Here is a 17,951-nt window from a genome sequence, read left to right on the forward strand (position 1 = left end):
TCCTTATTCAAACAAAGGGTCTAAGAACAGAGGACGATGTATTGCTGTACAGAATGAGGCAAATTTGTGATTTGTGATATTTGTAAAAACTGACTTGACTTTTTATACTTATCATCTTGAATAACATGCCTGTGTGCTGTGGTTTGTTTGTGCAGGTCAGATCTCGGTGGAGGGCTTCGCCAGGTATCTGAACGGTGAGGAGAACAGCATCATTCCACCCGAGAAGCTGGACCAGAGTGAAGACATGACTCTGCCCCTCTCCCACTATTTCATCAACTCATCACACAACACATACCTCACAGGTACACACTTACACATAACACATCAAAAATCTGTTCTGTATATAAGCTCTATCTGTCTCTTAGTCTGATTTGCACTCACGTGCTCTCACCCTAGCCGATTTTATTCCTGACTGATTGCACGCACGCATCTTTATTTTTCTACACATGAACAGGTTACTCATTCATTTATAAATACAATTATGGATGCACAAGTGAACACACCCGACTTTATACCTCACTGGTCAGTCAATCAGATGTGCTCGTGCGTATCAGGCCCCTTCTACTGCATTACCTCTCAAGAGGTTATCCAATCAAGTCATGCCATGAGACTCAATTCATTGATATTCATGAGTTAAATATTTCTTTAGAGTGGTAGTCACAGTAACTGGCTCCCGGCAGTACGCAAGCATGGCAAGCGCCATACAGAGGCCATTTTCTTTTCAATGGATATTAGAATTCATCTATTCAAATCTATTCTGGGGGGAACTGGAGAGCATTGAATCTATCAAGTGGATCAAATTTCTCCAGCGATGGAAAAATGGAATTTCTGTAATAGGCCTGCAAAATGAAGAAATGAGAAAAACAAACAACAGGTCCTTGATTTCCTCCTCACAATCACTATATGTAATGTGACACATTGTAATATTATAATAGGCAACAGAGAGGTGCAAGTATGGTAGAATACATTTCTGTCCTTTATTTACATTTCATAATTTTACAAGAAAGATCCACAAATTATTTTTAGACTGACAGCAGCTTGTGCAACATATTAATTTGTGTTGATGTATTTCCATCCTATTGTTCCATGGTAAATTAATGTTTTAGACAGTGTACAACACATGAACTCATTATGTAAAGAGAGTGTTTCCCTAATGAGGGTTGAACGAGGATGTCTATCAAAAGAAGAGAAAGAAAGAGTGAGAAGAAAATGAGAAAAGGAATGAAAAAAACGAGAGGGAATGGATGATGCCGCCTGAAGTGAGAACACAGATCTGCCTCTCAGTTTGACACAGTTTCCACCATGTTGGAGGAAAGCACGCTGCTTATGTGAAGAGATAATTGCTTTGCTAATGGTGACAGGGTGATGAGATTTGCCTGATTCAGATAACGACGATTGTATTGTTTTTACTGCATGCTAGTAACTAATGTGGTTAATGAGCTCTTGAATAGTGGGGGGACCTTTATAGGTATCCTGATACCTTTGGGATCAATATAACAGTTATCTGAAGTGGTGTTTGTTCGTTTGTGTGTGTGTGTGTGTGTTTGTTTATGTGCGGATGCAGCTGGCCAGCTCGCAGGAAACTCTTCAGTCGAGATGTACAAACAGGTTCTCCTGTCAGGGTGCCGCTGCATTGAACTGGACTGCTGGAAGGGACGCACCACAGAAGAAGAGCCTGTCATCACTCACGGCTTCACCATGACAACGGAAATCTCCTTCAAGGTAAAGTAGAGTAGACTGATAGCGATTTAGGCAAGGAGGTTGAGTGGGGTGTGGGGGGTGGGGAGCAACATATGTAACATCTTTCTGTGGAGATACATTTTTTAATATATTTATATACAGACACAGAGAAGATACAATCCATATGTTGTGCACATCATCCATCCACTGCAATAAACACTGATTGGTTGGGAGGAATGTCCATTAAGTGCTGAGGTTTGGCTAACACCCACAACCAGCTGTGTTAAGTTCAATGACTCTCAACCTTTTTTGTATGATGTTTTGTCTGACTCCCACATCTCTATCAGATCAACTCAAGTACCCATTCATCTAAACTACATGTCAAGTTTCAAATGTGTTAATCTGAATTGATTTTAAAGTGGATGTTAAGTAACACTACAAAGAATGCATATTGTTTATAGTCTCTACATCATTGATTTGCCAGTTTTGAGGTCTGTTTGGTTAAGTTTGCTGTGTGCAGCTGGATCTTTCAACCATTTATTCATTGCTTTTAGCTCACTATTGTATTTTTTTATCCATTACTTTGGTTGATTATTTCAGATGTTTATCCTCTCATACCTAACTATTTAAACCATTTTATCTTCTTTAAACCAAAGCAATATGTTTTCATTATCAATATTACAAATAAGAACACCTGAACTGTACGGTAACAATATATATTACACTGTAGAAGTAACTATAGAACAGAAAAAAAATCCACATAAATATGTGGAAGTGCAATCTCCTTAAACAAAATGGACCAAAGAATTTTATTTCCATAATCAAATTGTTAAAATGAATAAATGAATGAATAAACAATATGAATTAATACAAATAAGAAAAACAGAACTGTGCAATTAGTCACATATAACTTTGCAAAGGGCGTAAATTACACTATAGAAGTATAAAACAGGCAACGTATTTGAAAGTACAATTAAAATAAAACCAAATAAACCAAAAAAAGTATATTTTCATCATCACGTCAGTTTTTCCAGCTAGTCTTTGTTTAAGTCCTCCATCCATCCATCCATCCATCCATCCATCCATCCATCCATCTTCTACCGCTTATCCGGGGTCGGGTCGCGGGGGCAGCAGCCTAAGCAGGGAAGCCCAGACTTCCCTCTCCCCAGCCACTTCGTCCAGCTCTTCCCGGGGGATCCCGAGGCGTTCCCAGGCCAGCCGAGAGACATAGTCTCTCCAGCATGTCCTGGGTCTTCCCCGGGGTTCCTACCGGTGGGACGTGCACTGAACACCTCACCAGGGAGGTGTCTAAGAGGCATCCTAACTAGATGCCCGAGCCACCTCATCTGGCTCCTCTCAACGCGGAGGTCTTAGTCCTGTTAGTTTTAATCATACTTGGTCATTCTGTTTTCTAGTGAAGTTTTCGTCAACTAAAAGTCTGGGCATTTTAGTCTTGTCTTAGTAAAAAAAAAAGTCACTATTTTAGTGTAATTTTAGTCAATGAAAAGTTTTGACATTTTTTTTATCTTTTTAGCCATCAGATTATATTGAACATTTGATTCAGTGTAGTCTAGCCAAAACCAATCATTGTTGACATTTAAATCAAAATTACTACAGAGAAGATTTTATTTCGTCATTATCTGAAGAAAAACATAGATTGAAGGATGAAGAAAGCAACTTTGCAGAACAGTGCATGATGCATTAGTATGTAGCAGCAGCACTGATTTGCAGCAGCACTGATCTGCAGCCTCAAACACCAAGACACCACAATGCAGCAGCTTGTTTAAAAAATAGTAAAGCAAATACAAAGAAAAAGCTTTAGCTTTAAACTGTAGATGGTATTTAATTCTGTGCATGACTAATGGTTTTAATAACATTATATACAGCAGGGACGTCAACACACAGGTAGAAATACAGACAGATAAAGAGTTAGACACAGATGATAAAATGAATGAAAGTTGGGGGAAAAACAAAATTAGGCATGCATGCAGCAGATGGCAGTTTGAAATGGAAAGGAACACACTGAATGGTCCTGAACAGAGCTGCTGAGGGGTGTTTAGTCGACTCAGAAGATGAGAGGACAAAAAGAAGAAATACATGAATAGGAGGATGATATGAATAGGCCAGAGTAGGTGACAGGAGATAAAGAAAGAATGGTGTTTGGATTGATTGATGGAGGAAATTTGGATGTAATGAGAGTAACAAAAGAAGTAGAACATGCCTAATGGAATTAGACTGAGAGTGAAATGCAAAAAGAGAAGAGTTGTGAAAGACAGGGGACGGAAAAGAGCTACAGATGGAGAGGGTTGAATTACAGACAAAGATTTTTATTGGAGGAGATGGAGCAAATGGAAATGAAGGCATTAACTGAACTGACACTGTCGTTAATGGCGGTGTAATTGACTTAGACAATCAGTGGCTTGGATATCCAATATCAGATGTTGAACTGTCTTCACTGGATTTAAGCACTTCTTGCCTCAGCTCCCATTTCCGTAAACTTATCCGTGTTGAAATTTGTGGGACACGAATGACATGGCACTCTCGACTTACGAACAGCTACATATGATGTGCTCTCTGGGATTTTTTTTTCACATTATTAACCAGAAAATGTTACACTATGTTGACATCCAGCATAGTCATAAAGGAGCTTGACAATAGAAATCCACTGTACTGATGTTACACTGATACATTCATGTGATACACAAAGCCGCAAAGAGAAGACCATAACGCCATGTAGACATATTGCATTTGGAGTAAGGCAGGGTTTAATTTTCTTTTTCTGTATCATGAAAGGCTATCTTCTTATCGTATCACTGTTGATATTGCTTTCTCCTTCATTCAGCATGTTTGGGCATTTTCACTGTGGGCAGCCCTCAGGCATCCTGGGAAATGTAGGGAATCACAACATTGTAGTTATACATTTTTCTGGCTGCTATGTAAAATCAAAAATCAAGGGTATTTGAATTCTTTTGACTCTCCAGTGACAGCATTGATCATTTTTACTATGCATCATGTTTCTCAAAGTATATTAATAACATTCTATCTTTAGGGTGTGTATTCAGTGTAATTTGTAGTTACATTATAATTTTATATTTTTCCTCTGTATTTGTGTATTTAGGAGGTGATAGAGGCTATTGCAGAGTGTGCCTTCAAGACCTCGCCCTTCCCCGTCATCCTGTCTTTTGAGAACCATGTGGACTCGTAAGTCAGCAGATCATTTGACTATGATTGTCAACCTTATTGTTCAGCACTGTTTATCTTTGGCTGGGTTAACGTCACTAGGCCAAATCCGCCGTCTTGTTTATATCTACAGAGCTTTAGGGAGGCAATTCTCATCTGTCATCTTGTTTGTTTTGGCTATTAATGGCTCTAAGGGGATACATATTCAGTACGTATTGGCATCCAGTAGAAAAATCCTGATGGGGTGTGTGTGTATGTGTGTGTGTGTGTGTGTGTGTGTGTGTGTGTGTGTGTGTGTGTGTGTGTGTTTGTGTGTTTGATGATTCCCAGACCAAAGCAGCAGGCCAAGATGGCAGAGTACTGCCGGTCAATATTTGGAGACGCATTACTGACAGAACCTCTGGAGAAATATCCTGTGAGTACATAAGATGTTCAAATGCACACATGTGCATTTGCTCACACACACATTCACACTGTGGTGCTCTCTCTCTCTCTTTCTCTTGCTCATACACACACATACATAAGAAATGGCCAGCAGCGAGGGATTCAGCGGACATTATCGCACAGATGAGTGCACTGAAGAGGTGTCCTTGAACACTGCTGTCCTGCATGGAACCCATACATGACATTTGACTTACACTCACATGTCCACACGCATATATTCATTTATTTGTTTACATGCACTACTATTTCTCTGTAATTGTATCTTTGTTTCTCTGTCACTCTTCATCTTCCTCACATACAGCAACATATCAACATGCCCTGTAGCACCTGGCAGAATGTGTTGTCACTGTTATTCCTCTTTCTGTCACTCCGGGCAAGTTTCTAAATGGCCTCCTACAGACATTATACCTGTCTCTGTCTCTTTTTTTCATTCTCATTTTCAATCACAGACACACACATACTTGCGGCTATTTAGCTGCCATGGAAGCCAACTTTTAATGATTCATCCCACATTCATTTTTATTACGCTGCATCACCTCTCTGTTATCACAGGAAAGACTGCAAACGACAGCCCGTGTGAGATTAAATGTTCAGACAAAAGTGTTTTACGCTGTAATCTAAACATGGCTTTTCTTGGCAGCCCTTTATCTGTATCTCCTCTGTTGCCATGGCTACCAGTCAAAAGCTTGCTTTGTCCCTTTGTGGCCAAACTCTTTTTTCCCCCCCCAAAGGCGCCTTTGTGTGTAATGACGCAGGCAATTACGTGAGGCAAATGTAGACACTTGTCACACACTCTGTCAACCTTCATGGTGTCTGGTGCACACGTGAAGATATACCACATATACAATCCTGTGCACTTATGTACTTTAGCGTATTACTTACTTCCTCTGCGTTATTCACTAGGGATGTCTTGTCACTGTTGGTATGACACTACAGAGCAGCTAAAGTTCCCAGCAGTCAGATGCAGCATTATCTCACACACGCAGGGAGCTCCTCCAGTGCCGTTGCCTGCCAAAACACAGCCCTCTGAGAATTACAGCTTTCTGACTGGATTTGACATTGAAGTATTATCAGGGAGAAGCCTTTTCGAATGGAGTGGAAGAGGAAGGGAGAGAAGGAGAGAGATATGAGAAGACAGACACCAAGGGAGAAGTTAGAGAGGAGACAGAAAGAGAAAGTGCCATTGAGGAATCAGATTACTACCACAGAGCATGTAATAACTGGGAAAGGTGAGTGCAATGACAACCACTCCCCTCTGGCGTCGAGACAGCCGTGTATACAGCATATCAAATGGGATATCAGCTCCATGAGTCCATAGGGGCAGGGGCAGATAGGGTAATATAGCTAGATTGGTTCCAGCTAAGCCTGGGGTGACAGTAAAGAGGATTACAGTTTTCTTAGAAACTCAAGCTCCTCCTGTATCTTCACTCCACAAAACTGTCATTTATGGCGACTATGAGAGAAAACCTGGTGACGGTTTATGTGGGGTTCTTTTCCAATTAAGCTGAGAACAGTCTGCTCTTTAAAAAAATAGAATCTGAAATAATTTAAAAATCTGATTAGCCAAGAACATGTTTTCTTGTTTATTATATGGCTCTCATCACTGCAATCATTATGCTGATGAAGGCCGTATTGCCAAAACATTTTCATTATAACTGCTGAAAAAATATGTTGAGAAATAAGCAATTTTTCTTGCAATTTGTTCAGTCTTGCTGAGGCTTAGTTTTGAGCTGCAGACAGAGCAGAATTGGCAAGGCGAACTGTACTTGCATGCAGAAAGCAGGCGGGATTGGTAATAATTTGGACAGAAGAGCAAGCATAAACTGCCAGAGCTAGCATGGCTAGCAGGCTAACAGCAACAGTCCACAAATTCAAGATGATATACCTCTTTAGCAAAGCAACACTTCATTGCCCTTGTATTTCATGTCGGCACACAGCACAGCTCTTACTCTGCTACACGTGTTCTTTCAGCACAGAGTTGTACAAACAAGATATAAATAGTCAATACTTCCTAAAGGAAAAGCCAATACCAGCTTTTCTAAAAATGAGCCTCACATAGGAGAGTCTTGTTATTTAACGAGTCGATTCAGCAGTGCCTGCGAGTCTACCACACCTGAAGCCCATTCTTGAATTTGTCAGCTTTTTGAGGGCATTAAAGTGATGAAAGCTGGAGCGAATATTCCCACAGACTATTGCAAGAATGACTGAGTGTTTGCTTTTAACTCTGAGTTGACTGTTTCCAGTGTCTACCAGCTCTGTTGATGCCCTATTTTCCCTTCTTTATTACAACTGTTAAAAAAAAGGTTTGGGGATTGGGGGCAAATTAGCTTAATTGAATCGACCTTGGTAATTTGTAGCTTAAATCAATTGTTTTTTTGCTGAGCATTTGAGTGGAGTCAAGATTACATGCTACATTCAGCATTAAACTGGTTCCATTTAAGTGGAAATGTTTGAGTGGGGCCAAGGCAAACAGGACGTCAAATCTTTTTTTTTTATCACTTCCCAACAACAACAGTAGGAAGGTGCAGATGAATGTGTGTGGGAGCTGGGAAAGGAGGTTACTGTATGGAACAGCTTGGCTTAAGTTCAGTTTTAAAACCACTGTTTCCTTGCTCCTGAAAGAAGTGAAAGTAGGAAACATTTCAAGTTTGGTTATGTTTATAGCTGTAGTTGTAAACACTGTGGTTGCGCACGCGCGTGTGTGTATTCAACATCAGTGCCGACTTTCTCAATAATGCATTATTAATATCCCTAAACACTGTGATCCAAAAGCAGTGTACCCCATAAATAAATCAGAGATCTGCCTACTTCTAGCCAGCTCCCTTGAGAGGGTGTGTGTTTGTGTTTAACACTCAGTTTTCCTCCAGGAAGCTGAATTTAGTGTTGAAAGTGTAAACTTTTGAGCTGTTACATCAACAGACTTTGTAATGCTCAGTGCAGATCCTGCCGGTCACTAACAAACTCTATTCAGCAATATTCTGTCGTGAATTTTTAACAGAACAGGATTTTTTCCTAAAGCTGCCATGAATGTTAAGTGATTCCCTACATTACAAAAAATGTATGGAACATTTTTTTTTGCAATTTTGTCCTTATGATTAGCCTAACTAATTTCTCTCAAAACTTTGGTAAAATATCAACGTAAAAGAGAAATCTCCAGCCACATACCAACATTTCAGAACTGAGTTTTGAAGAAACCTCCTATATTAGTCCATCCTCCACAAGATCCTATAACCTTAGAGTATTACATCATCGTGCAGAACTTCTGTTCTTGTCTCTTTCTTAATTTATGTGACCTTTCTATGATTTACATTACCTCTCTGCTCCTTTTATTTTCTACAACGCTTCCAGCTGGAGTCTGGTGTGCCGCTGCCCAGCCCAATGGAACTGATGGGGAAGATCTTGGTGAAGAACAAGAAGAAACATCACAAGACACACGGAAGCAAGAAGAAACTGTCCGAGCAGGTTTCTAACACCTACAGTGATTCTTCCAGTGTGTGTGAGCCCTCCTCTCCGAGTGCAGGTAAAACACGCCCATCAACACCAAAGCACACACACACACACTCGCATCCCACAAACAGAGCCATCAAGTAACACTGGGGCCACTGAGTTATGATGTAAAATTTAGCCTGTCTGGGTCCATCTACACACAATGGACCAACACCTCTGTGCCGTCCAGAAACTGATTCAGTGGAGCGAAACACTGCTATTGTTTATCATTCATCATTTTCATGGCCCTCTCCATCAGCTGAGGATATTATTGGCTGTTGCATATACTCGCTGTCAGGCATATACCCTGCTAGTCACTGGGGTGTCTTAAACACTGGCCAGTCGTGGTCTTCATTGTGTGGGAGTGTGTGCATATTACTGTGTGTAGATTATACTATAACTGTCTGGTGAAACTTTATATATCTCAGTTTATGGAGTTTTGTATTTTCACAGCTGCTCTATGGTTTTTGTTTCCTTTATCATTCATATATCCATTGGAGGACGCTCAACTTTATACATGTGCTTCATATATGTGTGTGTGTGTGTGTGTGTGTGTGTGTGTGTGTGTGTGTGTGTGTGTGTGTGTGTGTGTGTGTGTGTGTGTGTGTGTGTTTGTACATCCATGTATCAGTGTTTCCTTTTTTTGTACTTCACATTTCCCAATTTTTGCTCATGTTTGTACATACAGTTTGTCATACAGCTGTAAATGATACATGATCAATCACATTTCATTCACCTTGTTTTCCGAGCTGCAAGCTTCACTCATACACTAAGACACACTGCCCCCTGGTGTAAGAAAATAAGCAGCACAAGCATTTGACCATTTTATAATTGTCAGAAATCACTTTTATTGTGGTGTACAAGGAATTTGAGATGGTTAGACTGTACTGAAACATTATGAGACAGTCAGTGCAAGGGCATAGGTTGGGTTTCAGAAGAGGAGATGGACACTATGACATTAGAAGTTCTTCAAACAGACAAAAAAACATCTCTAAACACAACAATCAGGATGGCTGTTGTTTCCTTCCTTAGCTTTGACATCTTTCAATAAGAGCATAACTACATTCTCATCTGTAAATATAAATATACATTTCACTATTTTTCCCCCAATAAACATGCAGGGGAGGGCGAGTAGTTTTTGAAGTCTGCAGAGAAGCCTGTCAGGCTGCCTACAAGCTCAACAAATTCCACCAATCAGAAGTGTAGGACAGACTCTATATGCCCTGACAGCCAAAACTTGGTGCAAGAAATGATGGACTGAATCTTGTTGCTGCTCACAAAGCATGCATTGAAGACAACCTAGATGAGTCCATCAACACTAGACATGGGCAGCTACACTTAAGATGCCAGTGTATAGAGGGTTTTTAATGAGTAAATGAAACTTGAAATGAAACTGTAACAGTGGAATGGACAAGCAGCATTTAAAAAAGTGAGGGTAGTAGTTTGCTGGTATGTTGTTAATGAGTTTGTTTTCTCTGCACAGGTTCAACCAAAGAGGAGATGGCAGATTCCTCGCAGCCTGCTGAGGGTGCTGAGCTCAGCCTGAGGCCGCAGGGCAGGAAGTCTATTGGTGAGTCAAACATAGAACATGGCCTCAGCTTCAGTGGGATATCTTTAGTAGAGCTCTCATTAGGCTGGCACAGAGGCTATTGGTCAGTTCAACCATTACTGTGTTAAAATTAATTTCCTCAGTGTGACCACAGACTCAGTGGTAAATCTTTAGTAGATCTCTCATTATGCGGGTGCACACAGGCTGGGCCGGCTCGACCAAAACAATATTAAAATTAATTTCCTCACTCCATGCGCTATTTGATGTGGCAGCTGTCAGTGTAAACCTTATTTGTGTTGCTAATGTAATGGAGGTAACTGATCCTAGATAAAAGACGTGTTTAAAAGATATCAGCTTTTTGTATGTCTTTTAGTTTGTCAAAACATCCATTACATTTAAACAAATGTAGCTTTTGATTGTTTACCTTCATTTAGTTTATTCATGTCTGACCAAATCTGTGACTGTGATCTTAGGTGAGGTGGAGGCAGAGAGCGACGATGATGATGATGATGATGACGACTGTAAAAAGGGTTCAATGGACGAGGTTGGTTTCCTACAAGTGACACTCAGCATTCACTACAAATACCAGTAATCATAAACATATAGGGCCAAATCCACAAAAGATTTGCACAGCTGCTAAACCTGTTCAAATAACACAAAAACATAGCATGTAATTCACAAAAAACTCACAAAGCGTTAAACGTACCACAAACTGTGTTGCCAAGCAAATAGCATCATGGTATGCTGGTACCATTTGCATGAATGTAAATCTTCAAGCCTGTGAGGGTTGAATAATATTGAACTATATCCAAGGTGAAATCTTTAGTCAGACATGTTTGGGGGCAGCCTTATCTCAGACTTTCAGCTACTTAAAAATAAAAATGTCCTGAGAGCACTGTTGGAGCTCAGGGTTCATTCATACAGGGGCTGCTTTATTTCAAACAATCTCAGCATATACATCTGGAATATGTTTACAACAGCTGAGCTGTGTGGATCTGTAGCAGAACACAGAATATTAATTATCATCAGATCCTGACCAGTCCAGTGTTAATAAAGTTACCACTGCTTTGCCGCGTATGTCAGTGCGCACAGCCTCTTTCTCAGTTTGGAGATGCACTTATCATTTCAACAAAATCTTTTCCAAAGGACCTTAAAACGGTGCAGATTATGGTTGCAAATGCTGCAGAACTGAAGGTGCTCTTATTAGGCACAATCCATTATTTGTGTATTTGGTCCTTACTGTTTAGTGTACTGTTTTCATGTCATATGCTGAGGCTGCCCTCTAGTGTACATGTTTGATTATGCATTTTATTCCCACTGATGTGTCTCCAAAGCCCAGAGAGTTCTTCAATGTATATCTTTGAATGTGTTGCAATCATTGTCTTCATCTGTCTCTGAGAAACCCATATTCTTCCTTACTTTTCACAACACAGAACTTCTCTGACTGATGCATTTGGTGTGTTTTCATGTACAGGGTACAGCAGGCAGTGAGGCATCTGCTACAGAGGAAATGTCCAACCTGGTCACCTACATCCAGCCAGTCAAGTTCAACAGCTTCGAGGGTTCCAAAAGTACATACAAACAATGAACATTTATTTATAGATGCGACATCTGCTCACAAAATGAACATCAGCTTCATAGTAGAGATAAGAACAAATGTTTTTATAGAAGGGGTAACTTTATACCTTGTCTGTTCAGTCTGATCAGCATATCACCATTTCTGTCTACAGAGATCAATCGCAGCTTCCAGATGTCGTCCTTTGTAGAGACAAAAGCTTTGGAGCAACTGACTAAATCTCCTGTAGAGTTTGTGGAGTATCCTTCTCAGTATTACTGAAGCAGTGGTTTGTGCTACTTAATAAAGCTAAATAAAAATCTAATTTCTGTTGATGTTTTGGGGGGGGGGGGGGGGGGGGGGGGGTTGTAGTAGCTGTGAGTATGTGTCATTGTATCCCTTATGACTTTTTCATCTTCTTACATAAAAGTTACAATGGGAATATAATTATATACATATAACTGTGTGCCATTTGAAGTAAGTTATTTTAGTTTTAAGTTGTAATACAAGTAGGAGTTGAATAAATAGTGGTAGTAGTAGTAACAGCAACAGTTGTATTTTCTAATGCAGGCCATGCAGAAATTGGCCTTAACCAGTGTGTTCAGGTACAACAAGTTGCAGCTGAGCAGGATCTACCCTAAAGGCACCAGAGTGGATTCATCCAACTATAACCCTCAGCTTTTCTGGAACGCTGGTTGTCAGCTGGTGGCTCTCAACTTCCAGACCATCGGTGAGGGAGGATAGTGACAGGCATTTCTGAGCGTTAACATTTTGTTGGAGAAAAAAAATATTAATTGATCCTCTTAATAAATGAACACCAAATTAAGTTTTCTGATGTTTATTTGTGTTATTGACCCTCATATATTAACTATTGTAATTCTGTTTTTTCTCCACAGATTTGTCAATGCAGCTGAACTTGGGCATGTATGAGTACAATGGAAAATGTGGCTATAGACTGAAACCTGAGTTCATGAGGCGGCCAGACAAACACTTTGATCCTTTCACTGAGAGCACAGTGGATGGGATAGTAGCCAACACTCTGTCTGTGAAGGTGTGTGTTTATTTTAGATTGTCTGGTTATCTATTTTCACAGCTCTCTTTTTGTTTTATCATATATTTTTTTCTTTCTCCCCTGTTCCTTCCCTCCAGATCATCTCAGGCCAGTTCCTGTCTGATAAGAAAGTAGGCACATATGTGGAGATCGATATGTTTGGCTTACCGGTGGACACCAAGAGGAAAGCTTTCAAGACCAAGACATCTCAGGGCAATGCCATCAACCCCGTCTGGGAAGAGGAGGCCATTGTCTTCAAGAAGGTCAGATAGTGGTGTTGTGCATACATGTGATGACAAACTAAACACCTTTTCAACTGAGTTTCGGATTGAGTTTGTTTTTTTTCTTTTTCTGAAGTGTAAAACAAATGTATTAAGGCAGAAAATGAAATGGCATAAACTGATATAGGTGCTGAAGATGTGTAAGCATTCACAGATTGATATATATTGAAGATATTGTAGCAGTGCAATATATTAAAATATATTTTACAATGTTCATACATATAGTAGTATTAGCATAACTCTTTTAAATACAATCAGCTTACATATAAACACATAAAAAATCTTTAAAGAGTTTAAATTCATCCCTGAAGGAAAACACTGCATCTACTTAATGAGATAGAGACAGTTGCATGTTGAATTGAAAGAATTTTAGAAGTTTATCCTCATTTGTAGTTCAAGAAGTACAGTATATGCTAATGGCTATGCTCATATTAATGGCCATGCATATGTGGTCAACATTAAGTGTAAAAAGTTTTAAAACTACATGGAATATAAAATGCGTATAATATAGTACTTTTTATACATTTTCCTCAGGTTGTTCTGCCCACATTGGCGTCATTAAGGATAGCAGTGTTTGAAGAAGGAGGAAAGTTTATCGGCCACCGTATTATTCCAGTGTCAGCCATCCGCCCAGGTTTGTTTTAGCACTTCTCTCTTTACCCACCATCATTCCAAAATAATGAGGCTATGTTAGCATTTAAAGACACTAGATAAAAGAAAAGAGGTCAGAGACAGCACCAAAACAATTGTATTATTTGATGATCATTTCTGACAACTGATAGACCCTTAATCTGACTTCCACCCTGCAGGCTATCATTACATCAATCTAAGGAATGAGAAGAACCAGGCCCTGACGATGCCAGCTCTGTTTGTGTATGTAGAAGTAAAGGATTATGTCCCTGACACATTTGCAGGTGAGTCTGATGAACATATTGAAACACAAACTGAAACAAGTTGAGTTTCATGCTCAGCTCAGCTTCTCTGTTTTCTTCTTCTTCTTGATCCCCAGATGTCATCGAAGCCTTGTCCAATCCCATCCGCTATGTCAACCTGATGGAGCAGAGAGCCAATCAGTTGGCTGCTCTCACTTTGGAGGAGGGGGGAGAGGAGGAGGGTGACAAAGAGGTGTGTGTATGTTTGTGTGTACAGGTCATCCCACATCTGTACATCTGTGTGTGTTCTCATAATTGTTTATTTTCATGAGTGGAAAGCTTTATGCCCGCTGCCACTGATCAGCTTCTGATTGATATGAGAGGTCCCTCAGCCAGCTGGCAGCTCTCACTTACTGGTTTAGAACATTTAAACATATGGTGGCTAGAATTAGAAAATGCAGGGAGAGTTCTCTTTATTCAACAAAATCATATTAAGGTGCAATTTAATGGAATCAACATGAGGATTTTTTACTGATTACAAAGTAATTTAAAACTCACAGACATCTACCTGCATTTTTGTAGAGAGAAGATAGATTATGTGCCACAGCTTGCACAGATCCCCGCAGATATTATCATCAGGCTTTGTTTTGGCCATTTTCCATTCCCGGTCCCTCTGTGATAAACTGTACTGCAACCACAGCTGCAACACAGTATCGTGGCTGTGTTTCATCAAGCCTCTTCCAGGCATCCACCTCCAGGCTTTAAGGTGTACACTTGCAGGAAGTGACACGTTTGTACATGTACAATGACAATAAAGTCTATTATTTTTATTCTTCTTCTTCAAAAATAACACTGCTTATCCCACCATTGATTATTAAAACAAAGCCGTTCACATTAGTTGTTCGACTGAAATAATACAAAAGCTGATAACTGATATTTCTGGATATTGCAATGCAGCCTCTTCTATGGTGTGTGACTCGACTTATCTGGCAATGTTGAAAGTGTCCTTCTGTAATTGCAAGGCTGTGGTGGCACTCTACTGTTTAGTGACAACAAATAGAAATCCAGTAACTTTATTGAGGTCCCATGAGCTTGGTCTGAATCCAGAAAAGTCAGCCTTTTCCTTTAGTGCCCCAAACTCCTGGAATGATCTTCAACACACACTAAAGATCAATAGCCTACCAACCTATGAACAGTTTAAAACCTTGATCACTAACCTCCCTGCTTCGTGCTGTTACTGTTTTAAATCATTTTCATTTCATTTTGTTTTGTTATGTTTTTTATTTTAAGTATTTAACTTTAACTTGTAACTCCATACCATTGTAAGTAAGGGCAACCTCAGTGGTTCTTCAAATTTAAATAAAGGTTTGAATAAATAAACAAAAAAAATCTTAACAGAAATCCTAAGTCAAACCCTGATCCAGGCTCTAAGAAATTAAAAACTACTACTGCTGACTAACTGGACTGATGTAATTTTCTATACACTGGGAATATGCCAAGCATATGAATTTAAAATAATTGTCAGTGACCTGTTAACTTTAATGCTTGCTTTAGATTGAACATTACCTAAATGCCAAGCAGCTCAGAACATTTTAACGTCATCGCTAGAGAATGTTTTACATACAAGGACAGATTGCATGTGCAAGTATCCCACACTAATGGTCTATCAACATTACAACAATAACAGGAGAATGGATTTTATGGATTGTGTGTACTTGTAAGTTGGTCATTGAGGGTAAAGTAATCGGCGATCTTTGTTAATGGGTTTAGTCATTTAAAAAGTATGTGACAGAGAGTACAAGGTTATGGATTACTGTTGGTGAAATGCAACAAGGAGTGATGTCTGAGAAGAGATGTGAGCAACAATTTCTAAGATTGAAATAAGGATACATTCAGGGCGAAAGGCAAGGCAGGACACAGGGTTATCTTGGGTTATAAGAGGAGGGGGCTGGAAAGAAGGGTTGTTCCCGAGGGGCTCCTTTTATCTGATTTACCAGCTGATATGATTACCCACGAGGGTGGCCGACGGAGAGCTGCTTCATGTTGTGACCATGGCAACAGTCAGCAAAAGTGGAAGAGCATGGGAAGGCAGAGCGCAGTGTAAGGAGATGAGTGTAGAGAGAGCAGGGAAAGAAAAGAGTAGATGAGTTCAGCATGATCAGAACAGTTTTTTTTTTTTTTTTTTTTTAAATTAACCTTTCAAAGGTAACAACAAAGATTCAGCAGAGCCTAGGGGAAATTAGGATTTGTTGAGCCTCGGCGCAGGAAGCCATGCTGAGAGTGGGTTACCAAAGCTATGTCTACAAATTACACTTGAAGACACAGGTACAGCAAGAGATTTCTGAAAGTAGACATCACCACTGTAACTGGCTTTCAGGCTCTGTGACAATGAAAAAGGAAATATTTAATTTAAGTCTAAACTAAGAAGACGAAAAAGAAATACTGCAATGGCAATTTTTTTCATATAAGAGTGTGTGCGTCTGCATGTGGCAAATGATGTAGTGTCTGAGTGTGTGTGTGTGTGTTTGTTTGTGTACTATTACTTTGTATCACTACCAGCAACACTGACCAGGTATATTTAGGCATTTATTGTAGTTCATGTGTGAGAAGCTTGTATAATAACATATAATTTTCAGAATCAGCGCTGTGTTCAGTTGTTTTGATTGGTAAGTGGAATTAATCCAAATGTTGAATCTTTGTGCTGAACAGGTGGAAGCAGGAAGCGATGCCCCCTCAGAATCTAAAGTGGACCAGAGGGTAGCATTGCCCGCAGAGAACGGACTGAGCCACACACCCATCATCGCCCCTAAACCACCTTCGATGGTTGGCCACCAGCCTCAGTCTGCAGGTATTGTATAATCCCACCACTACATGTACAGCAGCTATTTTTATCTGCATCTAAGGCTGTATTAATGATAACAGTTCTTACCTGTATCATAATATTATTAGTTGTGATTCTTCCTCATCTGCTCATGCAGATCTGGCTGAACCTTGTTATTTTTTATATCAAAAAAATCCTTGTAAAAACACAAATCAGAACAATTTCAGTTAAGTTCCAAAATACACAGTAAAACTAACTTGCAACTCAACCTGGGAACTTGTTTTGCAGGCTCTCTGAAACCTTCAGTGAAGACTGAGGACATCATTCAGAGTGTCCTCACTGGTAAGGTTATGATCCAACCTTGAGAACTTACTATTTGATCTAGTTATTGATTACTGATTTGTATCCTTACTTAAACATAAATTATTTCAGTATTTATCTGACCTTCAGACACTCAAACACACTGGTTTTGGTGGTCGTGTACATGCTTCTCAAGAAAACCATTTTGTCTACAGAATTGGAGGCTCAGACAGTGGAGGAGTTGAAGCAACAGAAGGGCTTTGTTCGAGAGCAGAGGAAGCAGTACAAGGAGATGAAGGAGCTGGTTCGGAAACACCACCGCAAGACCAGCGAGCTGATCAAGGAGCACACAGCTCGTGTTTCTGAGCTACAGAGTCAACATCAGCGCCGGCGTTCCACCCTGCAGAAGAGCCACAAACGAGATGGTAAGAAAAGGTAGGTTGCCCTCCTCTTCTCCTGTTTAAATTTTTATGTGCTTTACCTTTTTCATTTGAAGTCTTTGTTGCATCCAGACAGATAAGATGTTTTTTGGGTTTTTTTATACTGCAACTGACTCATGCAAAATGTAGAAACATTGTCACATTGATAGATTTCTAGCATAGCTACAGTTAGCAGTAAACATTTTCACTATTTACTGTGAAAGAGGGAACGGTCACTCATAATTACAATGCTACAATTCTTTCTAATATATATATATATATATATATAATATATCTTTGTAATATATATAGC

The 17,951-nt window shown here is 39.7% G+C and overlaps 1 protein-coding gene across 2 annotated transcripts in view; it reads left to right on the forward strand.

Moving 5' to 3' along the window:
* The window catches only part of plcb1l (phospholipase C beta 1-like), a 107,432-nt gene that overhangs the window by 72,542 nt on the left and 16,939 nt on the right, over positions 1–17,951 (forward strand). The window contains exons 10-27 of one of the 2 annotated variants that reach the window (XR_009927302.1): positions 156–302; positions 1,565–1,722; positions 4,799–4,881; positions 5,191–5,275; positions 8,653–8,824; positions 10,274–10,360; positions 10,813–10,883; positions 11,814–11,910; positions 12,070–12,154; positions 12,500–12,624; positions 12,791–12,945; positions 13,044–13,208; positions 13,761–13,860; positions 14,036–14,140; positions 14,236–14,351; positions 16,808–16,946; positions 17,208–17,261; positions 17,435–17,644. Coding sequence is in view for 1 of the 2 variants with exons in the window: in XM_062437242.1 (XP_062293226.1) it covers positions 156–302; positions 1,565–1,722; positions 4,799–4,881; positions 5,191–5,275; positions 8,653–8,824; positions 10,274–10,360; positions 10,813–10,883; positions 11,814–11,910; positions 12,070–12,154; positions 12,500–12,624; positions 12,791–12,945; positions 13,044–13,208; positions 13,761–13,860; positions 14,036–14,140; positions 14,236–14,351; positions 16,808–16,946; positions 17,208–17,261; positions 17,435–17,654 (2,164 nt within the window). In the remaining variant the exon portion in view is untranslated. Of the gene's footprint in view, positions 1–155; positions 303–1,564; positions 1,723–4,798; positions 4,882–5,190; positions 5,276–8,652; positions 8,825–10,273; positions 10,361–10,812; positions 10,884–11,813; positions 11,911–12,069; positions 12,155–12,499; positions 12,625–12,790; positions 12,946–13,043; positions 13,209–13,760; positions 13,861–14,035; positions 14,141–14,235; positions 14,352–16,807; positions 16,947–17,207; positions 17,262–17,434; positions 17,655–17,951 lie in introns of both variants that reach the window. The other variant, XM_062437242.1, reaches the window with a different exon arrangement.

This window comes from Scomber scombrus, chromosome 17 (genome assembly GCF_963691925.1).
Source record: "Scomber scombrus chromosome 17, fScoSco1.1, whole genome shotgun sequence".
Classification (NCBI taxonomy): domain Eukaryota; kingdom Metazoa; phylum Chordata; class Actinopteri; order Scombriformes; family Scombridae; genus Scomber; species Scomber scombrus.